Source organism: Sylvia atricapilla, chromosome 1 (genome assembly GCF_009819655.1).
Source record: "Sylvia atricapilla isolate bSylAtr1 chromosome 1, bSylAtr1.pri, whole genome shotgun sequence".
NCBI classification, from domain to species: domain Eukaryota; kingdom Metazoa; phylum Chordata; class Aves; order Passeriformes; family Sylviidae; genus Sylvia; species Sylvia atricapilla.
Genome location: NC_089140.1, coordinates 129,657,543 through 129,669,364, shown reverse-complemented (window position 1 = coordinate 129,669,364; position 11,822 = coordinate 129,657,543). Strand labels below are relative to the sequence as shown.

At 40.8% G+C, this 11,822-nt stretch overlaps 1 protein-coding gene across 2 annotated transcripts; it reads left to right on the top strand.

The window, feature by feature from the left end:
• The first annotated feature begins 270 nt into the window (after nt 1-270).
• Nucleotides 271-11,340, top strand: CCNE2 (cyclin E2). Of its 2 annotated transcripts, none has more exons than XM_066333686.1 (11): nt 271-426; nt 515-623; nt 806-862; nt 2,802-2,953; nt 4,692-4,827; nt 6,879-7,025; nt 8,222-8,317; nt 8,992-9,126; nt 9,778-9,889; nt 10,580-10,734; nt 11,129-11,340. In XM_066333686.1, exons 1-11 carry the CDS (start codon nt 413-415, stop codon nt 11,228-11,230), a joined length of 1,215 nt encoding a protein of 404 aa, XP_066189783.1. In that variant the 5' UTR covers nt 271-412; the 3' UTR covers nt 11,231-11,340. The 2 variants fall into 2 exon arrangements, with proteins under 2 accessions (XP_066189783.1, XP_066189775.1); XM_066333678.1 differs by having other exon boundaries at nt 803-862.
• Nucleotides 11,341-11,822: the final 482 nt, after the last annotated feature.

The window sequence follows — 11,822 nt, the reverse complement described above, 5'->3', positions numbered from 1 at the left end:
CGAGCCGCAGCGTCAAAATGTGTGTCTGTGTGGGTGCCTGGAGGGGAGGGTGTGGGGGGACTAGAGGGGTCACAGCCCCGGGGACTCTCCACATCCTCTTGTGTGGGAAGTGTCCCTTTATAACTTCCCTGCCCCCACCCCCAGGCAGCCTGAGCTAAACTGCTGGCATACCTGGGCACTCCGTAGCAGCACATGGAGCTGCATGTGCTTAAATACCAGTCGGGCTCTGCTTGGACGTTCCTCAGGCCGGTGGAATACTTGTGCCCTTCTGTTTGAGCTGTGTGAACCATGCTGCTCCTTGTGATACGTTCATGACACAAAGTAGGGAACTTGGTTCTAATTTTGTGAGGTTGCACTAACTGAGCTTATCCTATTTCTTTGATCCAGGTAGTGATCTTATAGCCCAAAGAAGATGTCAAGGCGTAGGTAAGCTGTTAGCATTTTACTAAGATTATCTGTATTAATGTAATAACTGCTTCTCTCCTGATGTCTAATGTCTTTTTACTCTTTGCAGTAGCCGTTTGCAAGCCAAACAGCAGCAGCCACTGTCCTGTCAAGAAGAGGCTCCACAAGAACTGCAGGCACTAGATTATGTCCAGACCAGAAAAAGGAGAACAGCAGAGGTTAGCAATTTCAGCAACTTGGAAAGTTGAATGATACTGAAAGCTCTGCAGTGCATTTGGATGGGACAATCTTTACTTTGCTGAGTTACAAAGTGGGATGGGGATATTAAGAGTTTGCCTGAGCTTTAGGAGGGTGTGCTGGCCACTGTCAGTGTATTGATGTGTGTCTCTCTTCTCGGCAGGAGATTAAGAAAAGAGAAGATGGGAAAATTGCTAAAAAACATCAATACGAAATTAAGGTAATTCAGTCCTGAATGCCATTTCAAACTAGGTAAGGGAGTCAGTCTGGTTTGTGTTAGTGAGTGTGAAATCATGCATTCCACCCCAGAAAGTATTGAATAGGGGAAGTTTGTATTTTCAGATACCAAAAACTATGGGAGCTTAGCACCTTTTTATCGGTTTTTGTTTTTTTTTTACACGTACCTTTGCTGCAGATAAAAGATCCTTCAATGTAAACCCCACTGCAGAGTAAGGTTAGGTGAAAAAAAGAGTATAACCCCAGATATTTCAGAACAATTCCATATACAGAGCAGGTAAGGCCTAGAGGCAAGTCTAAACAAGATCACTGCACTTGTTTTAACTTAAGGTGTGGTTTCACGGCCATTTAATTAAGATTCTTAACCGTGCAGGCCATCTTTACTTTCATTTAACAGTTATTTTGATTCTTTAAATCAATTTAGGAATGTGTTTTCACTAACACAGGAAACTCCTGAAACTGACAGGCCTTACAGTTTTCTATTTTAAAGCAGATTAGTACAATATTATCATTTTCTCTTGCAAACAATATTGTTTGTAGTTACTGTTTGTAAAGTCAATGAGACTAATGGCAATGGTGAAGCGAATCTCTTCTGCTTGTGAAGTTGTCTTTGTAAATCTTGAGCAGGAAAAGGTGCTGCATAAGTACATCAGCTGTACCTGGGGTGAAACTTAGTTAAGTGTTACAACTTATCTTTGCTGAAAGGGGGAAATCCTGCTTCCCTGTCTCTTCTTCCTTGATAGCTGGCTGTATAGTCCATCCCCTGCCTTGCTCCAGTCTTTGAATGAAGCAGTATGCAGGTTCATCTTGCTAATTTGGCGCTACAAAATTAAGTTAAAGTTCTGCCAAGTTAGTGAGTTCAATTAGCCCAGCAGAGGGTCTCACAAGCATTGGGGTGGAACTTGAGCAGTGAGGATCACAGGAGGGGAGGAGTGGGACCTCCCTTTTCTCTTGGCTGCGTGCATTAAGGTCAGTTCTGCTGGAATATGTAACCTCACTCTTGGGATACTTCAGTCTGGCTATAAATAAGTTTAGAGATACTAGGGAATCCTGTGTAGCTTACCTTGCAAGTCAGCTGTATAGGAAAAGCTTCCACGTTCAGGGACAGATGTTGCCATTCTTTGTGAGTGGGATTCCCCCTCAGCTCCACAGTGAATAATTAAAGTTCTGTGTCACCATTTTGAAGGCTATCAGCCATTATAGCATTGCATGTGCTCCAGGGTTTTGATACCTCCTTACTAATACTGGTTGCATACAACTAAGTAAGCATTAGTGAAACAAGTTATAGTTAACTACAGTAATCTAGAATTCCTTCTTTAAGGCTTTCTGCATGAATATCTTTGCACTCTTTTAATTTTGAGTCATTGCCTTCCATATTTGGCATTGGCAAGCTGAGAGAGAGTTCACAGCTGCTGCTTGCTCAGTGGGTATCTAGCTCTGGAGCTGGGATGGGTGGCTCCTCTCTGGAGCACTAAACTGGAAGATAACAGGTCGCTGAATTTCCACTGAGAGACAGTAGAACCTCCACCCCCTCTTTTCTTTCTGAAAAGATAAGTAGGTAGGAGTAGCAACCTAATGTCTTGTGTATTAGTTGCCATTAATATCTTTGCCTTTTGTACTGTAACTGAGCTTTTCAAGGAATGGATAGGCTACTTGTGGGTCATAAACTAAAGATAGTCATCTTCCTCAAAGCTGAATTCTTAAATGCATCCAATTCATTTATACATTTTCCATCTTGACTATGAAATGTTTCATTGGCATTTAATTTTCATGTTTCTTGGTTTCAGTACCTAAATCAATGCTGAGATCCAGAAAGACTAATGTACATTGCATATATTGTTGCTGTTACTGTAATGTACTCCTTGCCTTTCTTGCTCTCATAGTAAACTCAGCATTTAAAAGATACCTTGTTTATTTTGCAGAGTTGTTGGCCCCCCACGATAACAGGAGGCATCTCACCTTGCATAATTATTGAAACACCTCACAAAGAATCAGTAACCACTGACTTCTCAAGATTCAAAAAATACAGATTCAGGAACCTCTTCATAAATCCATCACCTTTACCAGAACTCAAGTAAGTTTAACAGATGCAGTAATTGTTAATGTCTGAACTACTCTAATAAAATCTGTTGTACTGTGCTTATAAAATACACACCTCTACTCATCTCCTCATTCCACAGAAGATTTGGTGTACAAGCAAAAGACAGAAATTCTTGGGTTTGGTTGTTTGGATATTTTTTCCCTGATCTTATAGACAGACTAGAAAGGTTTTCACCTTTCAGAGCTGCCCTTTTATAACTTAACACTGCACACTCTAAGTGGTTAGGAGGCACATAATGGATAAACTTCTTTCAGTGCTGTTGGAACTGAGTGGCCAAAATAATTTAAACAAAATTTTCTTAAAGAACTTAAAAACGTTCAAATAAACTTGTGGCCATATCACTGTGCAGGTAACTTGCTTATGAAATGTGCTTGGGGCAGTCAGTTCTAGACAGTTGCCCTTCTGCAGGGAGATAGCTTAGCTGATTAAATTACAGTTTTCAATTTCAGAATTTCTTACACATTTGGGTGTGTTTGATAATTACCCGGTTGCTGTTTGTATCAGCCTGGGCTTTAATGAAGGAGGTGTTGAATTTACTGCAATGTGTTAAGGAAAACTTCTGCTAAGGCTAATGAGAAGAGAAGAACAGGAGGCATTTCTTTAAGAGAATCTTTCTAGATATACCTTGGTTTAGGTTTTTTTTTTTTCTTGCCCAAACTGGATCAGAATTTGAGATGCTGCCAGGTGATGCTTTGCTGCAAAGTCATGTTCAGATACAGAGTTCCATGTAAGGTGCTTAATCCTGTTGTTCACAGGCTGAACTGTATCCTTTCTGATTAGCTGAGTAAGAGGATAATTTACTTCTCCATCCTTCCCTAGCTGCTGTAAGAAGAACATAATTCATTTCTCAATGCCTGTCTGCTTAAACAGAGATTTGTACATTAAACAAGCAAATATCTCCCCAGGTTTTAACTTAGGAGGGCAACAGAATGAAAATGACCTGGGTTAAAATTTGTAGGCAATTCCATTGATCAGCTCTGTCAGTTTCTACTTGGGGTAAGGTAAACACATAACTCCAAAAATTTCAGTAGGAAATCATAATGTCATTGGTCAACATGCTTTTCCTATTAGTACCTGCAGAATGAGAAGTACATATAAGAAAAAGCCTGTATCAATTAATAATAACAATTACAGATAAAGCCATATTGATGATAGAGGCATCATCTTCCCTAACAGACTGGAGCACTAACAAATTACAAGCTCACAATAAAGAAGAATTTTTCTCTAAATAGCTTGCTTTTGAGCCTTGATGTAAATAAGGAAGGAAATAAAGGGATGGATGAGTGACTTTTAAACATTATCTTCAGTTTTTCTCAAGCGGAACTGGACAACTTATGTATGCTTTGTGTTTCCTGAGGAGGAGTATATTATCCTATTTTAGGGGGAGGGTTTGGTTTTATCTTGCTGTCTGAACAGCTGCCAAACAAGGCAAAATAGGGAACTCTGGTAGCACGTGCAACTTTGAGAGGCACATGTTCAGTTTTACTACCTATTCTATAGAACTGGACTTGCTGCTGGTCTTGGCAAGCTGCTGTTATGGTGATGTAAAACCTTCCAAGTATTCCTGCAGTTTTCCAATTACCATAAGGATCTTATAGTATGTGGAATTTTTCTTTTTGTCTCTGAATGTCTCTAAACGATAAATAATGGTGTTTGTTTTTTGTGAATTGTGTATATACTTAATAACGCTTTGTGTAACTTTATTCCATAGCTGGGGAAATTCCAAAGATGTCTGGCTCAACATTCTGACGAAGGAGAACAGATACGCTCACTGCAAACACTTCACATCGCTTCATTCTAGTTTGCAACCTCACATGAGATCAATACTGCTCGACTGGCTCTTAGAGGTGTGTACTTTAAGTTACTTTGTCATGTGCTGTGCCTGTGGAGTAGGCAGGTAAAAGCACAGCTTTCACATAAAGGTTTAGTAGTGACATGTACAGTTATAAAAAAAGCAAAACTGTTTTGCAGCAGAACAAGTGACTGCTTTTGATCTTCCTGGTGAGTTACATCTGGGCCTTCCCAGGCAGGAGGCACTGAACTTTTCCCCCACGACCGCGAGCAATAGTATTTAACTTTTGCTCATGACACCCTACATCCCGCAAGGGAGAGAAATCCAGTTTTGAGACATTTGTATTAAAATGGCTGTAGACAGACCAGTTATGGATCTCTAACTTATGGAGTAGACTGTTTCTAAGCCATGAGACAGCTGTGTCTGTACTGAGGATTTATGACCATGTCAAGAGCTCTTTAGTGTCAGCCTGTGATACTAATTTCTGATTTCATAGTGAATTTTCAATTTTATCGTATAAAGAGCAGAATATATCAGTGGCTGACAGGTAAAGATTCTTGATATAGACAGCTTCTTATGTGAAAAGATTACAAATAAATCATATTAGCAATGAATTTCAAGAAAAAAGAAATTATTTTTTAAAATACCCTCTGAATAAAAAAATTATTCTGATTGTGTGCTTCACTAGTTCCTCTAATGTGGAATTTACATATCACCATCAAATTAATTTGTTGCTTTTTAAAAAGTCTTGAATTAAGAAATCATTCGATTTCCAAACAAAAATATCAACAAGGGCATTGCTTTTGTCCAGCTCAGTGGTTCTATGTGCTACAGTGGATATAAATCCCAGCAACTTTGAGACCTCTTCAGTAGTTCCTAACACTCTTCTGTAACATTATAACAGATACTGCTTAACATGACCAAGTGTCACTATGTTTGGGAAATATACTTCTATAGAAAATGCCAGTTATTTATGGGTAGGGCTGGTCTATAGACCAGTTTTAGTTCTGAATCTTCTCTGGAGGTGGGAGTAGTATGAGAGTAACACATCAATTATCAGGTGAATATATCAGGTTGAAAAGAGTGGGGCTGTGCTCTTTCTGCCAATCAGTTGAATTTTTGGTGGTCAGGAAGGGCTTTAATTTGCAAATGTTCTTCCAACCTTATCTTGGGAAATAGCTTGTAGTAGTGAGATTGTATTCTCACTTTGTATCCAAGTAAAATAATGAAGCAGCTGGGATCTATTTCTTGGATATTCTTTTCTGTTCTTGTTCTGTAGTGCACATAGATTGTCAGTAATTAATAGATATCTAACTGCTTTCTAGTTGTGAAAGGGTTATGGAGTGGCAGAGGAGCAGGATATGCACTAGCCCCTCCCAATTCAATTAGAGATTAGATGAAAAAATAGGTCTCTCCCTAAGATCTCCAGGTCTGGGCACTCTCCTTTCTTTTTCTGTTGAACTGGCATTTGAAACACTTTGATACAATGCGAGTATTAAAAGTTCTCCCTGCCAGGGAAACCAGCAATGGGACTGAGCAGATGGCGGCTCCTGCAGTTTTGTTCCTGCTTAGTGAGGCTGTTGGTGTGCCTGAGGGGCTGCAGGCACTGCTCCTGGCCTGCCAGCAGAGCCCCCTCCAGCACGAGCTTCCAGGCTTCTTTGCTGTAGAGCCAAAGACTTAGATTGTTTTAGTGGTTTTGTCCTGGGACAGATCTGCTGGGAATTCAGTTAAGATTGGACTTAAACTTGAGAGTGTTCTTAATCGAAGTAATTAATGTGTGTATGTGTAGGTGTTGCTGTTTTGTTGGGGTTTTTTTTTCCTCAACAGACTTTCTTATTTCAGTGGAAAAATGGTTGCTATTTAATTTGGAAAAAGTATTTTTTGAAAGTCTGTTAGTACATCATAGGCAGTTCACATTTAGGTGGGAGCATGGGAAATACCTTTTCCAGTCCCATGCTAACCACTGCATCCTACCATACCTTGGTATGCAAAGCTTTGTGTGTGCAAAAGAATAACCTTCATTTTGCTGTTAAAGCTTGAATGTTCCAATGTGTGTACACAGAGTTTTGTAACAGAAAACTGAATTGTTCTTTTCCGCTGTTTTAGGTGTGCGAGGTGTATGCACTCCACCGGGAAACCTTCTACCTAGCTCAAGACTTCTTTGATAGATTCATGTTGACACAAAAGAACATTAACAAGAGCATGCTTCAGCTCATAGGAATTACCTCATTATTTATTGCCTCCAAACTTGAGGTAAGAAGCTCTGTTACAGAGAGGAGAGTATTGAATTTGGAGTAACTAAAAAGACAGCAAAAACTATTATTTCTTGTCTGAATCTTTTGAACTTGATGGTGTATGTACAGCACTGAAGGTTAGAAGAGGAATTTTTTTTTCTCTTCCTTCAGTTGTGCATTTGTCAGTCTCTTGGAGAGTAGTTTTTGTCCTTTCTTTCTCCAGCAGCAGGGAAGGAGACCACATGAGTTAAAAGGCATGCAAATGTGCTAGAAGTAGTTTTGTTTTGTCTTGTCTTTTTCCAAATATACAGTAGTTGGCAGACAATCTCAGGAATGGGTGTGGGACTTGAACAAAACCAAGTCTAAGTCTCAAACTGCCTGAATATCAGGCTGATACCCTTACAATAGCCTTCATTTAGTGGAGTGTGAGTCTTGAATGCAGTGATGGTGATACATTGTGTGCTACATCTATGGGCCAAGAGCATACTTTTGGGTAATGCACAGTGGCCTAGACTGACAGGATAACTTGGGATTGGTATCTTGTAACCCCTAGATCTCACTGTGGTTCCCAAACCAAGGCTGTGCACTACAAGCAGTCACCTATCCTTAAGGAAGTGCGTGGGGCCATGGTGGTTGCAGAGCCAGCTGGTAGGGGAGCAATTTTATGGCACAGCTCTCTTCTACTTACACACCAAACTATACTTGTCCCCAACTGGCATGACTGGCTTAGCAAACTTCCTTAACCATCTCTGCACCATGGATTTTGACTGTTACAGTGGCTGGTTGTGGGATTTTTCCCTCTCTCTTCTTTTTATTTATGTGATTACATCAACACTGACATTGCAGGTAACCTGTACCAGCCAGCCATCTGTAGGAGAATTGGGATGATGTATGTTTTTATAGCATTGGAATGGCTGAGTAGAAAGATCTATAAATGACAGGGTGTTCTGATTGCTTGGTCAGCATTTATTTCCCCAGAAGCTCTAAGAGTTGCAATAAGTCCATTGCATTATACAACAGATACTAAGCCCCAAGTATGTTTTATGTTATCTCCTTACCCTGTAAGATTCACGTCAGTTCATCTAATGAAAAAACACTGTTGTAGCATAAGGAATGTTAACATGTCAATATGGACAGAAAAGTATTTCCCAGTACCTTCTCAACCGTTCTTAGAACTGTAAGATACACTCATCTTCATTTTCCCTCCCTTTAAAGGAAATCTACGCTCCTAAAATACAGGAATTTGCTTATGTCACTGATGGTGCTTGCAGTGAAGATGATATTGTGAGAATGGAACTTATTATGTTAAAGGTAAAAATTTGCTGTGTTTTTAAGTGCTGGGTGAATGACTCTTCAGCTGAGCCTTGTTTTAATGTCACTTATTTTCTTAGAAAAAGGAACCTTCCCTGTTCCTGCACAATAGCAAAGCCTTTGTTGTGTGTGCAGTGGACCTCTGACACCCTGGCCACTAGAAAAGAGCAGGTTTCTCATGATTGTGTGAATGTAAAAGCTCTTTAACAGTGCAGCCAGCCACAGGCAGGCTGGAGGGCTGTCACTGTAATGTACTGCACTTGCCAACATCCCTTGCTGTCCAGGAACAGGGGCTTCTGGAGAGACAGGCAACGACCTCACAGTGCTCCTCATTTTGGAGAGGATCCATCCTTAATGGATATGAGCTGCAGGTTCACACAGCTAGCCCAAAAGCTTGAGGAAATAATATTTATTTCCCAGGTTCTGAATGGAAAAGACATGAAATCCAACTGCACAAGTAAAAGGATACAGATTTGTGCTGATCCTAGCACAGCCTTTTCAGAAGGCAGTGAGAATGCAACCTGAAAAGAGTATTTGTACTTGAAATTGTAAATATTTTTTAGTGTCTTTTAATGATATGTGCAACAATCTCAGGAGAAGTATAGGAAGAAACCAGAGCACAAAACTATCCTTGAGTGGTTTAAGGCACTTAAATGTTTGTTAAATGTTTGCAGGCTTTAAAATGGGAACTCTGTCCAGTGACAATTGTATCTTGGCTGAACCTCTATCTTCAAGTGGATGCTCTGAAGGATGTTCCAAAAGTGCTGCTACCTCAGTATTCTCAGGAAAAATTCATTCAAATAGCCCAGGTAGGTAGCAAACTGTTGGAAAATAGTTCTTGGGGCAATGACAAGCACTACTGAGCACTATAACCTGAAAGCCACTTTGTTCTAAGTGTTCCCTTGTTTCCCCTCTCCTGTTACTTTGTTAAGGAACATGCAAGTTTGACTCCACCAAAGAAACTCAGCTGTGAGGACAAATACCCCTGTGTTTCTTGTCTCCCTGCTTTCACATACTTAAAAGCTTTTGTGGAAAAGCTGGAAAAATAAAAAATACATTTTATTTATTTAATTACTGTGCACTCTAGCATTCTGTAAACAGCAGTGAGAGGAAGGTGGATAATTTTGGACTCCAGGCTGTTTTTACCTGTGTTGCCCCTAATAGTGTTTCTGTGTAATTGCAAAGAAGACAGCCTGGGGAGTGTTTTGACTATTTTGGAAGTGCTATGGTTCAGTTGGTATGGGCATGTGTTGTGCCCAGCCTCAGAGAGGCTTACTGAAGCTGGGTAGCTCAGTGGTGTAAATACCACACCAGGTAGTATTTAAATTTAAGACAGTACCTTCCTGGAGCTCAGCCCTGTTCTGGGGCAGAGGCTGGAGGATGACTGCTGTGTGCATATCCCTCTCTGAGACAGGATCAAGTATCAGCTTGTTAAAATTTGTTACCCTTCATGTCCTCAGCTTTTAGACCTGTGTATTCTGGATGTGAATTCTTTGGACTTCCAGTACAGAACACTAGCTGCTGCAGCGCTCTGCCACTATACCTCAATCGAAATAGTTAAGAAAGCTTCAGGTAAGATGCCTCTGTAAAGCCTGGCCTTGTTAGGGAATTCAGAAGCTGTCACAGGCCCAAATCTGCTTAAGAGGGTATTGGTTTACCAAGCTGCTAAAGACCAAAACCTACATGGACACTAATATTTGTTCCATGGATTTCTTTTCCTTCTAATCTCACTTCCTACCACTATTTCAGATGGTACAAGGACTCAAAAGAAGGAAACACCTTCAGCAGTGCAGACTTTGCTTAGGAATTTGCTTTTTTTAGACTTTGCTTTTTGAAACACTTCTGAGTTCTTGCTTTTGGGCTAATATTTGCCCTATGGCTTCCAGCTGTTTGAGGATCATAAGCTATAAATTTGGCCACTTTTTTTCCTGAAATGTAGTTCTCAAGCAGTTGTGCATGTCTGTCAACAGCACCCAGTATATGTTTTTATAGCATGACCCACAATCTTGCTTTCAAGCCACAAGTCACTTCAGCCTCTCCTGGAAAGCAACAACAGCCCTTGTGACCTCCATTCACCCTCGGTAGCCACCACCCTTTTAACTAACAAGCATTAAGGAAATGTTGGCTGTTTCTGGGAGGATGTTTCTGAATTTTTATCTGCAGTATTACTTATTGTGTCTTTTAACTCATGGCCATATTCGAACACTGTGCAACTCCCTCATTTCATGATTTCTAGATAGAATCCTGTGTTCTACCCTTTAGGCTTAGATTGGGACAGCATTTCAGAGTGTGTACAATGGATGGTTCCTTTCGTGAATGTGGCAAAAAAGGTCCCTGTGAAGCTGAAGAACTTTAAGAAGGTTGCAGCGGAAGACAGACACAATATCCAGACCCACACAAATTATCTGGACATGCTGGTAAGTGGTTTGTGGAGTTTGGGCAGCTGAGTTCATTACACATCCCTTATCCTGAGGCTGCTGTGAATGGCCAAAGCACCTCCCTGCTCACACCTGGCCTGGCTCACCTCAGTGAGTGAGTGCCCAACCACCAGTGATGCAATAAACAACACGTGATTTACCCTAACCCTCCCAGGCCATGAGCAAACACTTGCATTCCCAGTATTGGAGAGGAGTTTGTAAGAGAATAATCTTCACTTCGTTATGCAATGTCACTTTGGTTTTCTCAGTATCCTGACTCTGGAGGGCTTAAATTGTATGAGTGGTGTGAGGAAGCACTACTGCCTCCTGCTGCCACAGAAAAGGAGACCCTGTCACAGGTATTAACTGTTGTCTTCTTTTCCCCAATACACAGGAAGAAGTGAACAGTGGAGTAGTGTCTACTGCCCCAGGGCAGTTATCACCTGTGTCAACAGGAGGAATAATAACCCCTCCCAAAAGCACAGAGAAGAAATGAAATAGTCAATTGTCATGAACAGATTCAGAAACATAATTTGGTGCTTCAGAACAAGACCACACTAAAGGCGACTCAAGATCTTTACTCAAGTCTTGGGCAGATACAGCAGACGGAAACTGAGACCAGCATCCTCCTACAGACTTGACAAAAAGAGTTCAGCTGACATTCCACTCTGCTATCAAAAGAGCCTGGACCACTTTGGTCCATTCTAATGTGACTTCATGGTAATTCTTAACTTATGACTTCCAAGAACATTTCTAATAGGGGTGGGTGGCAAGATTTGTCCACTCAGTATCCATGGCAGACTTGCTTTAATTTGGGTTAGATGAGCAGGAGACTATTGGCAGCTTGTATGTATTACCTCTTTTTGACCCTTGTTCTTTTCCTGGTAAGGTCAGAGCTCACTTGTGTTGTTAGTCCCCCCAGCTCAGGTGCAGTATTATTAGAGGCCTGTGGGTAAGCAGTTCACATCTCCAAAACCACTGTGTGTGCAGGACAGGGCAGCCATCCTTGTATCAAATCCAAGCTCCACAAGAGGCTGACAAATTTAGGGCCCTTTTAGGCCTGCCATAAACTTCAGTTTTAGTGTATC

Coding starts and splice junctions, on each gene's coding strand:
- CCNE2 (XM_066333678.1), top strand. Junction 4,828..6,878: donor TGCTCGACTGGCTCTTAGAG/GTGTGTACTTTA, acceptor CCGCTGTTTTAG/GTGTGCGAGGTGTATGCACT. Junction 9,890..10,579: donor AATAGTTAAGAAAGCTTCAG/GTAAGATGCCTC, acceptor TCTACCCTTTAG/GCTTAGATTGGGACAGCATT.